The 22,494-nt window shown below is 44.0% G+C and overlaps 1 protein-coding gene across 1 annotated transcript; it reads left to right on the forward strand.

Annotated features, from left to right (window-relative positions):
* The first annotated feature begins 173 nt into the window (after window positions 1–173).
* OIP5 (Opa interacting protein 5) lies at window positions 174–21,687 on the forward strand. Its single transcript, XM_003266748.4, has 5 exons — window positions 174–573; window positions 831–897; window positions 11,289–11,411; window positions 17,751–17,832; window positions 21,107–21,687. The coding sequence occupies exons 1-5, from the start codon at window positions 180–182 to the stop codon at window positions 21,200–21,202; spliced, it is 762 nt and encodes a 253-aa protein (XP_003266796.2). The 5' UTR covers window positions 174–179; the 3' UTR covers window positions 21,203–21,687.
* Window positions 21,688–22,494: the final 807 nt, after the last annotated feature.

The following is a 22,494-nucleotide window of genomic DNA, read 5'->3' on the forward strand; positions in this document are numbered from 1 at the left end:
AAACGCCTCAAAGGCGGGGTTTCTAACCCTGACCAATAGAAAGGCTGATTTCCCGTCCCAACAGACGCGCGCTTTTCTCACACCTCAGGAATACGCAGGCGCCAAACGGCCTGTAAGGCCTGTTCAGGTAACGAGTGCGCGGACTCGGACTCCAGTGCTTGGATTGCCCACGATGTCCAATGAGGACGCAGGAGCTGTGCTTGGGGCGGGGCCTGGCGTGTATTCGAAACGAAGGCGGTGGCTGCGGGAAGATGGCGGCTCAGCTGCTTCGGCATCGCTCGCATTGTGCAACGCCGCCCCGGGGTGACTTTTGTGATGGCACTGAGAGGGCGATTGACGAAGCTTCTTCTACGACTTCCATGGAGTGGGATACGCAGGTGTTGAAGGGGTCCTCGCCGCTCGGCCCCGCAGGGCTGGGGGCTGAGGAGCCGGCCTCCGGCCCGCAGCTGCCGTCTTGGCTGCAGCCTGAGAGGTGCGCTGTGTTCCAGTGCGCACAGTGCCACGCAGTACTCGCCGACTCGGTGCACCTCGCCTGGGACCTGTCGCGGTCCCTCGGGGCCGTGGTCTTCTCCAGTGAGTGCAGTGAGGCGTTCGGGAAAGGCAGAGGCTAGCCCGAGAGGGTGTTCCCGCTTTCTCCACGGGTGGCGGAGAACCACCTGGGGAAGAAAACGGGATGAAAATTTGGAAGCAAATAACTCCTTGGCCTGGGGATGGGGCAGGGAATCGGGGAGTTTCCTGATATTTATGGCCAGGATGAGTCTGTCTAGAGGAGAGATTTTCCATTTCAAGGCCCGCAGAGTATGGGTTCTGACCCGTGTTTGTCTTCCTAGGAGTTACAAATAACGTCGTTTTGGAAGCGCCCTTCCTAGTTGGCATTGAAGGTTCACTCAAAGGCAGGTACGTATGGATAATTACATTGGTCTCTAGTCCCTGACTTTGAGACTGAAGAGCGTGGAACTGACATGTACGAGGAGAAAGCAGTTTGGGATGCTGCTTTTACCTGTTTCACTCTTATATGAACTTGATGTATTAATGAAATGAAAAAGTTGTATTTGTGTATAGGTTTTAGGATCTTCCTGAGGGCCACTTCTCCCAGGTGGCTTGTACAAGTGAAGTGAGGCTAAGAAAGATTTATCTAGTAGTGGAAAAAAGAAAAAAATAACCTTTTGGTTTGCAGTGAGAATAACATACTATAAACTGCAATCCTTTTAGATAGAACTTTTTGAGACAGAGTCTTGCTCTCCCCCAGGCTGGAGTGCAGTGGTGCGATCATAGCTCACTACAGCCCCTACCTTCCTGGCTCAAGCTATCCTCCCAACCTCAGCCTCCGGAGTAGCTGGGACTACAGGCACACACCACCACTCCCGGCTAATTTTTTAATTTTTTGTAGAGGCCTTCGTATGTTGCCCACGCGTGATATTAGAACTTTTAAGTTTGCTATTATGGTTAGTTTGTAATAAGCTATGCCAGGGCTAATTCTTCAGTAACCCCAGAAACTGGAGAAAAACACAACTAGAATGTTATGTACTTGAATACTGCCTGGTAAACTTTGTGACCTGCCTGTACTATGATTTACAAGTGACAATAAAGTAGTCAGTGAATTTGGTATTGCAAGACTCCTCAATTTTGAGTTTTGGCTTTAACACTGAGACAATTCATTTCATTCTGACCAGTTTGATTCAACGTTAGGGTTAAAGTATAGGAATTCTTAGTCGCTTTGTCCAGTAACCAGGAAGATTTCTGCAGCTTGGACAAACTTCAAAAACGGAGTTAGACCCACAGCTCCCTTTCTTTTTCCTGAATAAAAGACACTCCCTATCGCTATAGGAGTCCCCTTCCCACCCAAAGGGGACAAAGCAAGAAGGAGCAATTGCCTGCTTGGAATTGGGTGTATTCTGGGGCTAGAGGCAGAAGGTTCCTGAATGTGCTCTTGGAGAGGAGGATAATGAATCTAGACCCGTGCTGTCCTATACTGTAATCACTAGTCATATGTAGCTATTATATATTATTAAATTTGCATTGAGATATGCTGTGAACGAACAATACACACTGGATTTCAAAGACTTAGTACAGAAAAATTAATCATCTACAAATACTGATTACAGGCCGGGTGCGGTGGCTCATGCCTGTAATCCCAGCACTTTGGGAGGCTGAGGCGGGCGGATCACAAGGTCAGGAGATCAAGACCATCCTGGCTAACACGGTGAAACCCCGTCTCTACTAAAAATACAAAAAATTAGCCAGGCATGGTGGTGGGTGCCTGTAGCCCCAGCTACTCAGGAGACTGAGGCAGGAGAATGGCGTGAACCCGGGAGGCGGAGCTTGCAGTGACCAAGATTGTGCCACTGCACTCCAGCCTGGGCAACAGAGCGAGACTCCGTATCAAAAAAAAAAAAAAAAAAATACTGATTACGGCTGGGAGCGGTGGCTCACGCCTGTAATCCCAGCACTTTTGGGAGGCAATGGCAGGCAGATCACCTGAGGTCGGGAGTTCGAGACCAGCCTGACCAAAATGGAGAAACCCTGTCTCTACTAAAAATACAAAATTAGCCGGGCATGGTGGCACATGCCTGTAATCCCAGCTACTCAGGAGGCTGAGGAAGGAGAATCGCTTGAACCTGGGAGGTGGAGGTTGCGGTGAGCTGAGTTCGTGCCATTGCACTCCAGCCTGGGCAACAAGAGCGAAACTCTGTCTTAAAAAAAAATTGATTACATGGTGAAATGACATTTTTGATATATTGGGTTAAATAAAATATTTTAAAACTAATTTCACCTGTTTTTATTTTGTTTTTTAAAGCAAAATTAGGCCGGGCGTGGTGGCTGATGCATGTAATCCCAGCACTTTGGGAGGCCGAGGCGGGTGGATCACGAGGTCAGGAGTTCAAGACCAGCCTAGCCAATATGGTGAAACTCCGTTTCTACTAGAAATACAAAAATTAGCTGGGCGTGGTGGCGGGCGCCTGTAATCCCAGCTACTTGGGAGGCTGAGGCAGAGAATTGCTTGAATCCAGGAGGCGAGGGTTGCAGTGAGCCAAGATCATCCCACTGTACTCCAGCCTGGGCAACAGAGCGAGACTGTTTCTCAAAAAAAAAAAAAAAAAAGCAAAATGAATAGAAAATTTAAAATTACATATGTGACTCACATTATATTCCTATTAGACAATGCTGGTTTAGATGCTTTGTAAAAAACTGGAGGGAGGCCAGGTGCAGTGGCTTACACCTATAATCCCAGCACTTTGGGAGGCCAAGGCAGGCAGATGACAAGGTCAGGAGTTCGGGACCATCCTGGCCAGTATGGTGAAACCACGTCTCTACTAAAAGTACAAAAATTAGGGGGGCGAGGTGGCAAGCGCCTGTAGTCCAAGCTACTCGGGAAGCTGAGGCAGGAGAATGGCTTGAACCTGGGAAGCGGAGGTTGCAGTGAGCCAAGATCGCACCACTACTGCCTGGATGACAGATCGAGACTCCATCTGAAAAAAAAAAAAAAAAAAAAAAAATAGAAAGCCCCATGTGTTTCTGTATTTGTGGAGTAAGATGAGCTATATGGGACTTGCAGAGAGGGTTATGAAATGGCACAGCTCAAGACAACTTGATTTTTTTGTAAGTGTACGTTCATTACCTAGATGGGGTCAGAGAATGAATTAAGAGGATGATTACTGATGCAGCTAAAAGAGCATAAATTTTAGAGACAGCAGACTCGGGTTCTTTTTACTCTTTTTTTTTTGTTTGAGATGGAGTCTTACTCTGTCCCAGGCTGGAGCACAGTGGTGGTTTCTTGGCTCACTGCAACCTCTGCCACCTGGGTTCAAGCTATTCTCCTACCTTAGCCTCCCGTGTAGCTGGGATTACAGGCGCACGCCACCATGCCTGGCTAATTTTTGTATTTTTGTATTATTAGTAGAGACGGGGTTTCACCATGTTGGCCAGGCTGGTCTTGAACTTCTGACCTTGTGATCCACCTGCCTCAGCCTCCCAAAGTGCTGGGATTACAGGTGTGAGCCACCACGCCAGGCCTTAACTTTACTCTTAATGAGGCATGTGAAATAAATTGATCCCTCTCAATCTGTCATATTTGAATACTCCTAAAATATACTCCCTCCAACATTTAAACATTCTACAATTGGCATGAACCCCTTAGATTCAAAGTCATAAAGTTGACAGATACAAGGTTACTTCCATCTACATTTTATTGTTCTCTTACTGGTAGAGGATTTATTGTAACTAATTTTAAAAAGGATTATTATAGTATGTTGACACTTAGAAATAGCTTTGTTACCCTGAGCTTTTGTTGTGCTCAACAGCATCTTTATTTAAATGGAATTTTGTTTGTATTATAAGTGAAGTAGATTTTTTTTTAATTGTTATGGCAAATTCAAACGCGAGAGAAGAATATAATGAACCTCTGTCTACCTGTCACTAAACTAGAGCAGTTAACAACTCTCGGCCAATCTTATTTCATCTAAAATCATAGTTGGCTTATCATGCTGGCTCACACCTGTAATCCCAACACTTTTGGAGGCCAAGGTGGGAGGATCACTTGAACCCAGGAGTTCAAGTCCATCATGAGCAACATAGCAAGACTTCATCTCTAAAACAAAACAAAATAACTATCCTCCACAATGTTTTGAAGCAGATACCTGAAATTATATCGTTCTATCCATAAATATTTTGCTGAGGATCTTTATAAGAAACTTTTTTCTATTTATTTATTTTTTGAGATGGAGTCTGGCTCTTTTACCCAGGATGGAGAGCAACCTCCGCCTCCCAGGCTCAAGCCATCCTTTCACCTCAGCCTCCCAAGTAGCTAGGACTATAAGGCATGCACCACCATGCCCAGCTAATTTGTCTTAGAGATAGGGTTTCACCATGTTGCCCAGGCAGGTTTTGAACTCCTGAACTCAAGTGATCTGCCCACCTTTGCCTCCCAAAGTGCCGGCGTTACAGGCATGAGCCACTGCACTCAGCCTTTCTTTTCTTTTTCAATTTTTTAATTTATTTTTTTGAGATGGAATCTTGCTCTGTCGCCCAGGCTGAAGTGCAGTGGCACAATCTTGGCTCGCTCCAAACTGTGCCTCCCAGGTTCAAGTGATTCCCCTGCCTCAGCCTCCCAAGTAACTGGGACTACAGGTGCACACCACCACATCTGGCTAATTTTATGTATTTTAGTAGGGATGGGGTTTCACCATGTTGGCCAGGATGTTCTTAATCTCCTGACTTCGTGATCCTCCCACCTCGGCCTCCCAAAGTGTTGGGATTACAGGCGTGAGCCACTGCGCCCAGGCTCTTTTCTTTTTAAAGATATATCCCAATTCTGGCTGGGCGCAGTGACTCATGCCTGTAATCCCAGCACTTTGGGAGGCTGAGGTGGAAGAATCACGAAGTCAGGAGTTCAAGACCAGCCTGGACAACATAGTGAAACCCCATCTCTACTAATAATATAAAAATTAGCTGGGCGTGGTGGCGGGCGCCTGTAATCCCTGCTACTGGGGAGGCTGAGGCAGGAGAATCGCTTGAACCCAGGAGGCGGAGGTTGCAGTGATCTGAGATCACGCCATTGCACTCCAACCTGGGCAACAAGAGGAAGACTCCATCTCAGAAAAAAAAAAAAAAAAATTTTAAACATACCACAAACAATATAATAAGCCCCAGGTACCTAGTTTCAACAGTTATTAATATTTTGACAATTATTTTCCTCTATACCCTTCACTTTTTTTTTTTTTAAATTCCTGGAGTATTTTGAAACAAATCACATACAGTAAATCAACTCTTCATCACTTTGGTATTACTTCCTGTTGTCTTGTAGATTCACAGACTATTATAACCAAAAGATAACAGTCTAGTTGACCTCATTCTACTGATAAGGATATGGAGAAACAGTTGTATTTGGTAGTGTATTGGAAGTATTTTCCTCCTATAATATCCTCCAGTGCCCATGATCCAATGTAATGATGGAAGGCCCAGCAAGCTAGGTGATGCCAACCCTTTGTGTCAGAGCAAGGCAACCCAAAGCAGCTCAGCACGGATGGTTAGAGATGTAGTACCTACTGTGGTAAGATTGTTAAAAATATGGGGCCGGGTGCGGTGGCTCACACCTGTAATCCCAGCACTTTGGGAGGCCTAGGCGGGCGGATCACCTGAGGTCAGGAGTTCGAGACCAGCCTGATCAACATGGAGAAACCCTGTCTCTAGTAAAAATACAAAATTAGCCGAGCGTGGTGGTGCATGCCTGTAATCCAGCTACTCGCTTGGGAGGCTGAGTCAGGAGAATCACTTGCACCTAGGAAGCGGAGGTTGTGGTAAGCCGAGATCACGCCATTGCACTCCAGCCTGGGGAACAAGAGCGAAACTCCATCTCAAAAAAGCAAAAACAAAAAACAATAAGGAGCCACAGACTATACACATGATCAGAGGCAAAGTGTGGGAATGAAGTTCTTTTTTTCTTCTACAGTAGTCAACTTAGGATAAATTTTTTTAAATCGTAAACTATGGTTTAGCCACTGAGGCACTGCTATATCATTAATCTTACTATCTGAACTTACTGCAATTTTCTTTTCCTTGTTTTATGGTAATATTCAACAAAATATAGTTATACTGTGTTTTACTGCACTCGCAGATACTGCTTTCTTGTTTGTTTTTTTGAGATGGAGTCACACTCTGTCGTCTAGGCTAGAGTCCAGTGGCATGATCTTGGCTCACTGAAACCTCTGCCCCCTGGCTTCAAGCAATTCTGTCTTAGCCTCTCTAGTAGCTGGGATGACAGGTGTGTGGTACCACACCCAGCTAACTTTTGTATTTTCAGTAGAGACAGGGTTTTGCCATGTTGGCCATGCAGGTCCCGAACTCCTGACCTCAAGTGATCTGCCCACCTTGGCCTCCCAAAGTGCTGGGATTACAGGTGTGAGCCACTATGCCCAGCCCAGGTAATGCAGTTTTTGTTGTTGGTTGTTTTTTTTTTTTTTTGAGACGGAGTCTTGCTCTGTTGCCCAGACTGGAGTGCAGTGGCATGATCTTGGCTCACTGCAACCTCCACCTCCCAGGTTCAAGCAACTCTCCTGCCTCAGCCTCCCTAGTAGCTGGGATTACAGGTGCATGCCACCACACCCAGCTAATTTTTGTATTTTTATCAGAGATGGGTTCCGCCATGTTTTCCAGGCTGGTCCCGAACTCCTGACCTCAAGTGATCCACCTGTCTTGGCCTCCCAAAGTGCTGGGATTACGGGTGTGAGCCACTGCGCCCAGCCCAGGGACTGCTTTTTTTTTTTTTTTTTTTTTTTTTTTTTTTTTTTTTTTTTTTTTTTTTTTTTTTGAACAAATTGAAGGTTTGTGACAAGCTTTTGTTGAGCAAGTCTGTTGACACCATTTCTAACAGCATGTGCTCACTTTGTGTCTCTGTGTCACATGTTGGTAATTCTGGCAGTTTTTATTTTTATTATTTATTTTGAGACGGAGGCTTGCTCTGTCACCCAGGCTGGAGTGCAGTGGTGTGATCTAGGCTCACTGCAGGCGCAGCCTCCTGGGTTCACACCATTCTCCTGCCTCAGCCTCCCGAGTAGCTGGGACTTACAGGGGCCCACCACCACACCTAGCTAATTTTTTTGTAGTTTTAGTAGAGATAGGGTTTCACCATGTTAGCCAGGATGGTCTTGATCTCCTCACCTCATGATCCGCCTGCCTCGGCCTCCCAGAGTGCTGGGGTTACAGGCGTGAGCCACCATGCCCGGCCAGTTCTGGCAGTTTTTAAAATCTTTTCATCATTATGTCTGTTAACGCTGATCTGTGACCAGTGATCTTTGCTGTTACTATTGTAATTGTGGGATGCCACAGACCGCACCCATTGAAGACAGCAAACTTAATCAATACATGCGTGTGTTTTGACTTCCACCAACTAGCCATTCAGTCTCACCTTCTCAGGCCAATTAATAACCCAACAATGGCCTTTAAGTGTTCAAGTGAAAGAAAAAGTTGCAAGTCTCTCATTTTAAATCAAAAGCTAGAAATGATTAAGCTTAGTGAGGAAGGCATGTGAAGTCATGCCAAATCGTGAATATGAAGAAAAAAATGGGGTTCGCCAGGCACGGTGGCTCACGCTCGTAATCCCAGCACTTTGGGAGGCCGAGGCGGGCGGATCACGAGGTCAGGAGATCGAGACCACGGTGAAACCCCGTCTCTACTAAAAATACAAAAAATTAGCCGGGCGTGGTGGCGGGCGCCTGTAGTTCCTGCTACTCAGAGAGGCTGAGGCAGGAGAATGGCGTGAACCTGGGAGGCAGAGCTTGCAGTGAGCCGAGATTGCGCCACTGCACTCCAGCCTGGGCGACAGAGTGAGACTCCATCTCAAGAAAAAAAAAAAAAATTTTGAGTGGTATGAGTAGAAGATCAAATCAGCCACAACATTCCTTTAAACTAAAGCCTAATCCAGAACAAGGCCCTAACTCTCTTCAATTCTGTGAAGGCTGAGAGGTGAGGAAGCTGCAGAAGAAGTTGAGAGTATCAAATGTTGGCTCGGTGCAATGGCTCACGCCTGTAATCCCAGCACTTTGGGAGGCCGAGGTGGGTGGATTGGTTGAACCCAGGAGTTTGAGATCAGCCTGGGCAACATGGTGAAATGCTGTCTCTACAAAATACCAAAAAATTTAGCCGGATGTGGTGGCACACACCCATAGTCCCCGCTGCTTGGGAGGCTGAGAAGGAAGGCTGGCTTGAGCCCAGAGAGGTTGAGGCTGCAGTGGAGCTGTGATTGTGCCACCACACTCCAGCCTGGGTGACAGAGCAAGACCATCTGAAAAAAAAAAAAAAAAAAAAAGTAGAGGTTGGTTCGTGAGATTTAAGGAAAGAAACCTCCATAACATAAAAGTCCAAAGTGAAACAGCAAGTACTGATGCAGAAGCTGCAGAAAATGACAGTGGGTACACTAAACATATTTTCAGTGCAGATGAAACAGCCTTCTATTGGAAGAAGATACCATCTCAGACTTTCATAGGTAGAAAGGAGAAGTCATTACCTGGCTTCAAAGGAGCTGGTCACAGTGACTCACATGTGTAATCCCAGCACTTTGGGAGACCAAGGTGGGAGGATTGCTTGAGCACAGGAGTTCAAGACCAGCCTGGGCAACATAGCAAGAACCTGTCTCTACGAAAAATTTAAAAATTAGATGGGCATTTTAGTGTGCACCTGTGGTCCCAGCTACTTGGAAGGCTGAGGTTGGAGGATCACTTGAGTCTGGGATGTCAAAGCTGTAGTGAGCTGTGATTGTACCACTGCACTCCATCCAAAAAAAAGGAAAAAGAAGAAAAGCTTCAAAGGACAGGCTTTCTTGTTAGGGGCTATCGCAGCTGGTGACTTTAAGTTGAAGTCAATGCTCATTTACTATTACTATCTATAGCTACTATAGATAGCTATTCCTCTGATGGATCTGGGCAAAGTAAATCGAAAACCTTCTGGAAACCCAGCTAAGTTTTGTATTTTTAGTAGAGACGGAGTTTCACCATGTTGACCAGGCTGTTCTCAAACTCCTGATCTCAAGTGATCTACCCGCCTCCCAAAATGCTGGGATTACAAGCGTGAGCCATTGCGCCCAAATGGAAATTAATTTCCACTGAGACATTTTTTTATAAGTACTGTGCTTTGTCTGAATTAATTAATGCCTACGTGGAATTTCAAATTAATGACACTTTATTTCATCGTTTGTTTTCTGGTTAACTATATTCACAAGATTACATTACTATATGTGTGGTGTGGGACTTCATTTACCAATAAACTTAATATATTTTGTTATTTGTTCTTTTTTTAGTATCCATTGACATGAGTATTTCTTTTTAGTGATGTGATTTTTTTTGTTGTTGTTTTTTAAGATGGAGTTTCACTCTTGTTGCCCAGGCTGGAGTGCAACGGCACAATCTCCACTCACTGCAACTTCCGCCTCCCAGGTTCAAGTGATTCTCCTGCCTCAGCCTCCTGGGTAGCTAGGATTACAGGCACCCGCCACCAGGCCTGGCTAATTTTTTTATTTTTAGTAGAGACAGGGTTTCACGACGTTGGCCAGGCTGGTATCGAACTCCTGACCTCAGGTGATCCACCCGCCTTGGCCTCCTAAATTGCTGGGATTACAGGCGTGAGCCATCATGCCCGGGCTAGCTATGTGATTTTTATGTTGTATTTTTTAACAGAACTCTGCTAGCCTGGGAAACAAAGTAAGACCCCATTTCTGCCAAAAAAAATTAGTAGGTCATGGTAGTATGCACCTGTAGTCCCAGCTTTGGGAAGCTGAGGCAGGTGGATCAGTTGAGCCCAGGAATTCAAGGCTGCAGTGAGCTATGATTGTATCACTACGTTCTAACCTGGGCGACAGAGCAAGAACCTGTCTCAAAAAAAAAACACAAAAACTTCATACTATATATTAATACAATTAATTTTTCCTTTACCAAACCACTTTAAAATTGCTTTTAGCACATGCATGATGAAATATTTTCTTAAAGTGCTTTTCTTGTAAAAAATTTATTTATTTTTTATTTTAAGACAGGGTTTTACCATGTTGCCTAGGCTGGTCTCGAATTCCTGGGCTCAAGCTATCTGCCCACTTTGGCCTCTCATAGTGCTGGGATTACAGTAGGTGTGAACCACTGTGCCTGACCAAAATGTTTCTTTCTAATATTTAAATATGTCCTATATACCAGCAAATATGATGACTTGCTCAAGAATTGTAATGAGAACTAAAATCAACATCTGACTCTTCATCAGTAATCTTTTCAGAGGATAAGGAAAACAAAATAGATGGCTTGCCAGGGTAATGGGATTCCCTTTTTCTTTTAGTCTGGGCATTTTTTTCATTAACTTTTTTTTTTTTATATATAAGCAAAAGACAAATCTTGATTTTAGTTCTATGAACAATTTGTTTAGTAAGGCCCCAGTCAACTTGATTATTTTTTCAACAACTGTGAATTTATATAATGATAGCCATTTTACATGGTGATTTGTAGTTTTAAATGTTAATCAGATTAGTTAGCTCTTTTTGTGTTTATTAGGGGTAAATTACCTTTCTCTTCTGAAGCGACAATTATACATCCATGATTGCTTTGACCAGAATATAAGAGGGTATCTGCAATCCAGCATGTAATTAAATTACAATCTGAGTTATCCTTTCTTGAATGTGGCATTCTTTCCGTCTCATTCCTATTACAATGTAATTTTCACCCTGACTTAGGTGTTAGGAATGCTTCAGAGAGTAGTTGTTTTTTATTTCTTATATGATTTTTTATTCTTACCCATATTCTGTTTTTCCCCACCCCTAGTACTTACAACCTTTTATTCTGTGGTTCTTGTGGGATTCCCATTGGTTTCCATCTGTATTCTACCCATGCTGCCCTGGCTGCCTTGAGAGGTCACTTCTGCCTTTCCAGTGACAAAATGGTGTGGTGAGTAGACTTAGATATTGATCATCAAATACATTTTATTTTATTTATTTAGAGACAAAGTCCATCAAATAAATTTTAAAAGATTTTTCAGGAAAGACAAAGTAGGCTGAGCACAGTGGCTCATGCCTGTAATCCCAGCACTTTAGGAGACTGAGGCGGGTGGATCACTTGAGGTCAGGAGTTTGAGACCAGCCTGGCTAACATGGTGAAACCCGTCTCTACGAAAAATACAAAAATTAGCCAGGTGTGGTGGTAGATGCCTGTAATCTCAGCTACTCAGGAGGCTGAGGCACGAGAATTGTTGGAACCTGGGAGGCGGAGGCTGCAGTGAGCTGAGATCGCACCACTGTGAGATCGCGCCACTGCACTCCTGCCTGGGAGACAGTGAGATTCTGTCCAAAAAAAAAAAAAGTAGCTGGGCATGCTAGTGCACACCTGTAATCCCAGCTACTTGGGAGGCTGAGGCAAGAGAATTGTTTCAACCTGAGAGGTGGAGGTTGCACAGTGTGCTGAGATTGCGCCACTACACTCAGGCCTGGGCGACAGAACAAGACTCTGTCTCACAAAAAAAAAAAGACAAAGTGTTTGTACCAAAAAGATGCTAAAGTCAGGCACTGTCTTTGACAAAAAGATAGCAGTGGGCCAGGTGTGATGGCTCACCTGTAATGCCAGTGCTTTGTGAGGCCAAGGTGGGAGGACTGTTTGAGGGCAGGAGTTCAAGACCTCCGTGGGCAATATAGTGAGACCCCTATTTTTTTTATACAAAATTTAAAAAAATCAGCTGGATGTGGCGGCATGCCCCTATAGTCCCAGTTACTTGGGAGGCTGAGGTGGGAGGATCATCTGGGCCCAGGAGTTCAAGGTTACAGTTTGCTGTGATCATACCACTGCATTCCGCTTTGGGTGACAAAAAAAAGATAGCAGTGGGACCAAAAGATAATCTTACAACATTTTGATTATCTTCTATGTCTTCTTATCATACCATATCTTAAAAATCATACCATGGGAGAATTCAGAAGGTATTCTTTCATTAAAGAAACTTGTTGCCAGATGTGATGGTGTGTGCCTGTAATTCTAGCTACCCAGGAGGCTGAGGCAGGAGGATCCCTTGAATCTTGGTGTTTGAGACTAGCCTAGGCAACATGGTGAAGCCTCCCGTCTCAAACTGCTCCCTTAAAAAAAAAAATAAAAAGAACATTGTATGGGCCGGGTGCAGTGGCTCATGCCTGTAATCCCAGCACTTTGGGAGGCCGAGGTCGGGGGTTCACCTGAGGTCAGGAGTTTGAGACCAGCTTGGCCAACATGGTGGAACCCCATCTGCATTTAAAATGCAAAAATAAGCCAAGTGTGGTGGTGCACACCTGTGGTCCCAGCTACTCGGGAGGTGAGGAAGGAGAATTGCTTGAACCCAGGAAGCGGAGGTTGCAGTGAGCCAAGATCAAACCACTGCACTTCAGCCTGGGTGACAGAGCGAGACTCCGTCTCAGAAAAAATAAAAATAAATAAATAAAAGATAAAAAGAACATTCTAGAAAGCAAGCTTTTGCAAAATAATGTTGTAGTAGATACCATTTGGGTTTGTGCCCAGCCTCTGTCTCCCTCTAATAGGTGGGGCCTTGTATATTTGTATCGTGTGATTTGTATCATGTGTGATTCCCACTCCCAGGTACTGGATCATGAATACCTGGCCAGGCATGGTGGATCATGCCTGTAATCTCAGCACTTTGGAAGGCTGAGTTGGAGGATTGTTTGAGCTTAGGAGTTTGAGACCAGCCTAGGCAACATAGCAAGACTCTGTCTCTACAAAAAATTTAAAATATTAACTGTGTGTGGTGGTGTATGCCTGTAGTCCTAGCTACTTGGGAGGCTAACGTGGGAGGATAGCTACAGCCCAGGAGTTCAAGGTTACAGTGAGCTATGATTGTGTCATTGTATTCTAGCATGGGGAGCAGAGCAAGACCTTGTCTCTTAAAAAAGAAAAGCGGTGCTAGGCGTGGTAGCTCATGCCTGTAATCCCAGTACTTTGGGAGGCCGAGGTGGGCAGATCATGAGGTGAGGAGATCGACATCATCCTGGCCAACATGGGGAAACCCCGTCTCTACTAAAAATAAAAAAAAATTAGCTGGGCGTGGTGGCACATGCCTGTAATCCCAGCTACTTGGGAGGCTGAGGCAGGAGAATCACTTGAACCGGGGAGTCAGAGGTTGCAGTGAGCCAAGATCGCGCCACAGCACTCCAGCTTGGCAACAGAGTGAGACTCTGTCTCAAAAAAAAAAATAAATAAATAAAATGGATACCTGACCCAAACTAAGCCAACCAGTTTTCTACCTTAGGAATTTGAAACAAGGGCCCAGAAATACCAGTTACGTGTAGATAGTACTAGTGTTGAAGTTTGGAAGTGAAAGCTCTATGTATGGGATAGCTATTTCCCATGTGATGCATGTAGCTGCAGGGAAGTCTTCTCTGCAGTAAAACATGAAGCAGACACAGAGAAAAGTAAAAATAATGATCACGTAGCCTCAAAGCATCAGAAAAACTACCCTCCTGGCTCTCCTTTCTCATTAATTACATTGGCTATTTCACTATTTTCCTAATAAATTGCACTTTTAACTTAAGCTTTTTTATTTATTACAAGAAACTGAAACATCCTTAGAAGTCTTTCCTTGACCATTAAAAAACAAAAACAAGCATTGACAACCTAGTTTATGTAGGCATTATGCTTATATCACTGAGTTCTTAATATAGTTTAAGAAAACTAGGGCTCAGAGAGGTGGAAGAGCTGAGATTTGAGCACGTCTTAACTCAACAGCTTTTTTTCCGCTCATAAAACTAAAAGGTTTCCTTTTTCTCATTTCTTTTTTTTTTTTTGAGATGGAGTCTTGCTGTGGCGCCCAGGCTGGAGTGCAGTGGCGTGATCTTGGCTCACTGTAAGGTTCACCTCCTGGGTTCACACCATTCTCCTGCCTCAGCCTCCCAAGTAGCTGGGACTACAGGCGCCCACCACCACGCTTGGCTAATTTTTTGTATTTTTAGTAGAGACGGGGTTTCACTGTGTTAGCCAGGATGGTCTCGATCTCCTGACCTCGTGATCCGCCCGCCTTGGCCTCCCAAAGTTCTGGGATTACAGGCATGAGCCACCGCGCCCGGCCGCTTTTTCTCATTTCTTATGCTTAATAGATGTTTTTAGCTGAGTTATGGTTAACTAAGCAATAAAACTTATAAGCCAGTCCTTTACCATGGGTTGCTCATTGTGCATTAGGTATACCGTTTGTTCTTCATTGCAAATTTCCAACACAAAATATATACCTGAGATGGATTGATCATTTACTCTTTTTTTTTTTTTTTAAAGATGGAGTCTTATTCTGTCACCCAGGCTGGAAGTGCAGTGGCGTGATCTCAGCTCACTGCAACCTCCGCCACCTGGGTTCAAGTGATTCTCCTGCCTGGGTCACCATGCCCAGCTTCAATTTTTAGATTCTTTTTTTTTTTTTTTCTTTGAGACGGAGTCTTGCTCTTTCGCCCAGGCTGGAGCTGGAGTGCAGTGGCACCATCTCCACTCACTGCAAACTCTGCCTCCCAAGTTCACGCCATTCTCCTGCCTCAGCCTCCCAAGTAACTGAGACTACAGGCGCCCGCCACCATGTCCGGCTAATTTTTTTGTATTTTTAGTAGAGACGGGGTTTCACCGTGTTAGCCAGGATGGTCTCGATCTCCTGACCTTGTGATCCGCCTGCCTCGGCCTCCTAAAGTGCTGGGATTATAGGTGTGAGCCACTGCGCTCGGCCAATTTCTAGATTCTTAAGCAATTTCTATTTAGAATTAACTTTAAAGTGGGGAAAAAAAACTGTAAATGTGTGCTGTTAGTAATCCCACATCTTTTTTGGAAATCAGTACAAAAGTAAATAAATGTTCTAGAGAAGCAATAATTGCATTTTTGCTAGGGAAGTAAGCTTTTAGTAACACATTTTTAACATAAATTTGAAAAGCATTATGGGATTTTGGTTAATTTCTTAATCTTTAAAATGAGTTGGATAAAAGGTCAGGACATTCTTTTTGATTAAGTAGAAACTTTGGACTTTTCCTCTTGGATTCGGGATGGCTGCTGCAATTACAGTCATTACATCTATTGATGATAGCATCCTATACATGAAGGAAAAGGATATGGAGAGTATAGGAACACAAGAAAATCTCCCCTTTTCATCAGCATAAATTTTGTTTTTTTTTTTTTTTTTTTTTTTGAGACAGAGTCTTGCTCTGTCACCCAAGTTGGAACACAGTGGTGTGATTTTAGCTCTTTGCAACCTCCGCCTCCCAGGTTCAAGTTATTCTCCTGCCTTGCCTCCCAAGTAGATGGGACCACAGGCGCACTCCACCATGCCCGGCTAATTTTTGTATTTTTAGTAGAAATGGGGTTTTACCATGTTTGCCAGGCTGGTCTCAAACTTCTGACCTCAGGTGATCCGCCTGCCTCGGCCTCCCAAAGTGCTGGGATTAAATACCCATGAGCCACTGTGCCCCACCAGCATAAATTTTCCTAATCTTTTTTTTATTCTTTTTTTTTTGAGACAGGGTCTCACTCTGTCACACAGGCTGGAGCGATTATGGTTCACTGCAGCCTCAACCTTTTGGGTTCAGGTGATCCTCCCAACTCAGCCTCCCAAGTAGCTGGGACTACAGGCATGCCACCACATCTGGCTAATTTTTGTATTTTTTGTAGAGATGGGGTTTTGCTGGCCAGGCACGGTGGCTCATGCTTGTAATCCCAGCACTTTGGGAGGCTGGGGCAGGCAGATCACCTGAGGTCAGGAATTCAAGACCAGCCTGTCCAATATGGTGAAACCCTGTCTCTGCTAAAAATACAAAAATTAGCTGGGCATGGTGGTGGGCACCTGTAATCCCAGCTGTTTGGGAGGCTGAGGCAGAAGAACTGCTTGAACTTGGAAGGCGGATGTTGCAGTGAGCCAAGATCACGCCATTGTACTCCAGCCTGGGTGACAGAGTAAGACTCTGTCTCAAAAAAAAAAAAAAAGAAATGGAGTTTCGCTATGTTGCCCAGGCTGGTCTCAAATTTCTGGTCTCAAGCCATCTGCCTGCCTCAGCCTCCCAAAGTGCTGGGATTATAGGTGTGAGCCAGCACACCCGTCCCGTTTTCTTACCCTTGTTGGCCAGAACTATGTCACATGATCACCTCATCTGAGAAAGCAAATATGTAACAGTAGGCTCGTGGCAAAAATCTGGATTCGGTTGGCAATAAAGAAGTGAGGAAGGCTGGGCTTGGTGGCTCATGCCTATAATCCCAGCACTTTGGGAGGCTGAGGCAGCGGGATCACCTGAGGTCAGGAGTTCGAGACCAGCCTCTCCAATATGGCAAAACCCCATCTCTACTAAAAATACAAAAATTAGCTGGGCGTGGTGGCACAAGCCTGTAATCCCAGCTACTCGGGAGGCTGAGGCAGAAGAATCGCTTGAACCCAGGAGGCAGAGGTTGCAGTGAGCTGAGATCGTGCCACTGCACTCTAGTCTGGGCAACAGAGCGAGACTCCATCTCAAAAAAAAAAAAAAAAAGTGAGGAATAGCTACTGGGAATAGGTGACCAACACTGTCTCACACTGGGATTACTTTCCTTCAAACTGTGCTACAGGATCCTACTGATGAAGTGTAAAGCTTATAATCATCGTAATTATTCATATGAGCCTGGTTTTTGTCTTTAATTTACCCTGAGATAATTTTGTCTGTGGTAGGATGCGGCAGAGATCCTCTCCGATTTGTTTATTTTTGATTTTGTTTTTCCAAGAAAATGTAGTCATCCTTCAGTATCTGTGGTTCCAGGACCCCACCAGATACCAAAATCCATGGACACTCAAGTTTCTGATATTAAATGGTGTAATATTTGCACATTACTTTTGGATATCCTCCTTTTTAAAGTACAAAAGTATATATTTTATACTTTAATCTCCAGATTACTTATGACAGCTAACGTAATGTAAATGCTATGTACATTACAAATTTACATAGGAAATTTACAAAGTTGTTGTAATGTTAAGGGAATGATGACAAGAAAAAGAGTCTGTACCTGTTCAGTACAGACACAATCCAGTTTTTTTTCTCGAATATTTTTAGTCTGTGGTTGTTTGAATCCATGGATGCTATACCCATGGATATGGTGGGCCAACTGTAACATCATGAGTCTTGAAATGAAAATCATTAAGAAGGCAGGCTTTTTTGACACATATTTTCTTTAGAAGGTAAACTTACCTTTTTGTTATTTTTAGTAGAGACAGGGTTTCATTTATAATCTTAACCATGGTATGACACCAATATTTTCTTTTTTCCTATCTAGCTATCTCTTAAAAACAAAAGCCATAGTAAATGCATCAGAGATGGATATTCAAAATGTTCCTCTATCAGAAAAGATTGCAGAGGTAAAATTTATGATGGTTGTATGCTTTTTAAAAATACAGACAACTCTTGATAACTTCTACCAATGAACTTGGGGATGATGAAATGGTATGATGCTCAATAATCCTTTATACTTGATTTGACCTTCCCTATTGAATTTGTAATGAAAAGCAAAATACTAAAACCACACTGGTAAGGTGTAGTTCAGGAAGAAAGGAAAAGCTGCTCAACTGCTGCACTCCTGTATTCTCCTTTGTGCTGGGAATGGATATCATCTTGCCATAGAGCTGTCTTCTTTGCAAACACCTTGTAATTGCTCAACTGTCTCAGACATAAGAGCGATAAAACAGTTATTAAGAATTTTTGGCTGGGCGTGGTGGCTTACGCCTGTAATCCCAGCACTTTGGTAGGCCAAGGCGAGCAGATCATGAGGTCAGGAGATTGAGACCATCCTGGCTAACACAGTGAAACCCCATCTCTATTAAAAATACAAAAAATTAGCCGGGCATGGTGGCACGTGCCTGTAATCCCAGCTACTCGGGAGGCAGAGGCAGGAGAATTGCTTGAACTGGGAGGTGGAGTTTGCAGTGGGCTGAGATTGCACCACTGCACTCCAGCCTGGGCAACAGAGCGAGACTCCGTCTCAAAAAAAGTTCTTGCCCGGGCGTGGTGGCTCACACGTGTAATCCCAGCACTTTGGGAGGCTGAGGCAGACAGATAACCCAAGATCAGTAGTTCGAGACCAGCCTGACCAACATGGAGAAACCCTGTCTCTACTAAAAATAACAAAATTAGCCGGGCGTGGTGGCACATGCCTGTAATCCCAGCTACTTGGGAGGCTGAGACAGGAGAAGCACTTGAACCCGGGAGACAGAGGTTGTGGTGAGGCAAGATCATGCCATTGCACTCTAGCCTGAGCAACAAGAGTGAAAATCCATCTCAAAAAAAAAAAAAAAAAAAAAAAGGCTGGGTGTGGTGGCTCACGCCTGTAATCCCAGCACTTTGGGAGGCTGAGGCAGGCAGATCACCTGAGGTCAGGAGTTCGAGACCAGCCTGACCAACATGGAGAAACCCCATCTCTACTAAAAATACAAAATTAGCCAGGCGTGTTGGCGTATGCCTATAATCCCAGCTATTCGGGAGGCTGAGGCAGGAGAATCGCTTGAACCTGGGAGGCAGAGGTTGCGGTGAGCTGAGATCTCGCCATTGAGAGTGAAACTTTGAAGAAAAAAAAAAAAAAAAATAATTCTTACTGGCTGTGTGCGGTGGCTCACACCTGTAATCCCAGCACTTTGAGAAGCCGAGGTGGGTGGATCACGAGGTCAGGAGTTCAGCCTGGCCAAGATGGTGAAACCTTGTCTCTACTAAAACTACAAAAATTAGCCAGGCGCGGTGGCAGGTGCCTGTAATCCCAGCCCCAGCTACTCGGGAGGCTGAAGCAGGAAAATCGCTTGGACCTGGATGGCAGAGGTTCCAGTGAGCCAAGATCACGCCATTGCATTCTAGCCTGGGTGACAGTGAGAATCTGTTTCAAAAATAATAATAATAATAATTGGTATGGGAAATGACTTTGGAATGGCAGTATGAGGAGTTCCATGGATAGGATCCAGGAAGAATATTATAAAGGAAACAACCATCTTAAGTCTGTGGAAATTTTCTTGAAGGTATATGGCAAATACAGAAACATTTATTTGTTTATTTATTTTTGAGACAGAGTCTCACTCTGCCTCCCAGGCTGGAATGCAGTGGCACAGTCTTGGGTCACTGTAACCCCCTCCTCCCGGGTTCAAGCGATTCTCCCACATGGAGAATCCCTGTCTCTACTAAAAATACTAAAAAGCCTCCTGAGTAGCTGGGACTACAGGTGCGCACTACCATGCCCGGATAATTTTTGTATTTTTAGTAGAGACGGGGTTTCACCATCTCTGCTAAAAATGTTGGCCAGGCTGTTCTCAAACTTCCGAGCTCAGGTGACCCACCCGCCTCGGAATACCAAAGTGCTGGGATTACAGGTGTGAGTGCCAGGTTCAAGTGCTTCTCCTGCCTCAGCCTCCCCAGTAGCTGGGAACCCAGTTGCCCTTGCCCCAGCTTGCTTGTAGGGTGGAAATCCTATGCTGGGAGGGGCAAATGGAGATGATCAGAAGCCACTGCTCTTGCCCTGCTGAGTAACACCCCTAAATTTCATTCTAAATATAGCTGTAAGAACTCTTAAAAATTATCTAATTGCAACAGTTATCTGTTCTAAACCTAATAACCAGAGTTAACTTTGCAGACCATTAGTAGAATATTAAAGTCAGAGAGGCATTTGTTACTGTTAACAAAGGGTTAAAAGAAAAGCTAAATTCTTGCCACTGGAAAAGGAGAAGACTGTCTCCACAAAGCTCTGTGACCACACTTTATTCATCTTCACAGCAGCAGTGCTGCTCAGCAATGTTTTGTCTTTTTTCACATGAAACTTTACATCTGAGGATCGATTGATTGATTGATTGATTGATTGATTGATTTTGAGAGGGAGTCTTGCTCTGTTGCCCAGGCTGGAATGCAGTGGCACGATCTCAGCTCACTGCAAGCTCTGCCTCCTGGGTTCACTCCTTCTCTTGCCTCAGCCTCCTGAGTAGCTGGGACTACAGGCGCCCGCCACCGTGCCCGGCTAATTTTGTTTTTGTATTTTTAGTAGAGACGGGGTTTCACCATGTTAGCCAGGATAGTCTTGATCTCCTGACCTCGTGATCTGCCTGACTCGGCCTCCCAAAGTGCTGGGGTTACAGGCGTGAGCCACTGCGCCTAGCCACATCTGAGGATCTTACTGTGTGCTAGGTTGTTGTATAAAGTTCTTCCAGAATTAGAAGAAATGTATTCCTCAAATGCATTTAGACATTGCCAGCTCCCAATTACTAGATATAAACTAGCTTAAATTTGAAATGGTGTTTGTGACCACCAAATTGATAGTTAAGCTTAAAATGCCCAGATATCCAGCTTGGTGTGGTGGCTCATGTCTGTAATTCCAGCACTTTGGGAGGCCGAGGCAGGAGGATCACTGATTGCCAGGAGTTCAACACCAGCCTGGGCAACAAAGCAAGACCCCATCTCTACAAAGAAAACTTGAAACACATGACTGTAGTCCTAGCTAATCAGGAGGCTGAAGTAGGAGGATTACTTGAGAGCAGGAGCTTGAGGCTGCAGTGAACTACGAATGTGCCACTGTACTCCAGCTCAGGCAACAGAGTGAGACCCTGTCTCTTAAAATAAGTAAAAATTAAAAATGATGCCCTGATATCTATATATTTCTCTTCCTAGCTGAAAGAGAAGATAGTGCTAACGCACGATCGCTTAAAATCACTAATGAAGATTCTGAGTGAAGTGACTCCTGACCAGTCCAAGCCAGAAAACTGATCCTGTACCAAAGCTTGAATGTTAGGTTCAGGCTTTATTGCTGTCTTCAACAACAGTTGCTGCTTAGTCATTTCTTGAAAAAGATTGGCTTCAAGAATGGAGGGGAAATGCAGTTTCTATTTACCTTTAGGCTCATTTTCCAAATTATTTGTGAAGCTGTTTTTAGAAGATGAGAAACTAAGGATTCTTCTCTTTTATAGCTATTTGCCTTAAGAACTTACTTTAGATTCTTATTGAATTCATAATACTTATCTCTGAAAATGTCTTTGACTGTAAATTTAGGAATTAAGATACAAAGTCCCATGTGTCCTCTGATCTAAAGTTGCATGGTTGGTCTGAAAATAGAGTTGGGCTTAATGTTGACTTCTATTACTCCTACGTGGAGCAGTTGTTATGAATACTAATAAATCATTTTCTAACTTATGTAAAATACAGATCACAGTATTCCATAGGTAATGTTTAATAAATTGCCTGAATAATATACAGTTTGTCTCTTTTTCAGTTGTAAACTGAGGTTAACAGAGGAATAATGAAAGGAATGATAAAACAGTTACCAAAGTACTATTTTCTCCAATTTTGTTTTATGTAGCACTTTGGGTAACTTATCAAAATATTAATTTAATGTATATTTGTAAAGTGTTAGACTAGGTGCTGGGGATAAAAGGTAAGCAAAATAGACACACTGTATCCTTAGAATTTATCATCTAGTCAGAGACGGACATTCAAATAATCACATAAAGATATGTAAAATTACAGGCCTGGCGCGGTGGCTCACATCTGTAATTCCAGATTTTTGGAGGCTGAGGCGGGTGGATCACTTGAGGTCAGGAGTTCAAGACCAGCCTTGCCAACGTGGTGAAACCTCGTCTCTACTAAAAATACAAAAATTAGCCAGGCATGGTGGTGCACACCTGTAATCCCAGCTATTCAGGAACCTGAGGCAGAAGAATTGCTTGAACCCAGCAGGTAGAGGCTGCAGTGAGCCGAGATCACACCACTGCACTCCAGCCTGGGCAAAGAGTGAAACTCCATCTAAAAAAAAAAAAAGATATGTAAAATTATGACTCTAGTAAGGGTTTTGAAGTAAAGGAACATAGGGATACATGCACATAAAGCAGGTGACCTGGTCTGGGTTTCTGGGAAAGGAAGCCTCTGTGTAGAAGTGAAGTTTCAGCAGTGGTCTGAAAGATGAATAGGAATTAATAAGGTGATGGAGGGATGGCATATATATAAGGGCCTTATGAGGTCCTTAAAAGAAGGCCTGCCTAATCAAATTTACTTTTTCAGAATGT

Source organism: Nomascus leucogenys, chromosome 6 (genome assembly GCF_006542625.1).
Source record: "Nomascus leucogenys isolate Asia chromosome 6, Asia_NLE_v1, whole genome shotgun sequence".
Taxonomy (NCBI): Eukaryota; Metazoa; Chordata; class Mammalia; order Primates; family Hylobatidae; genus Nomascus; species Nomascus leucogenys.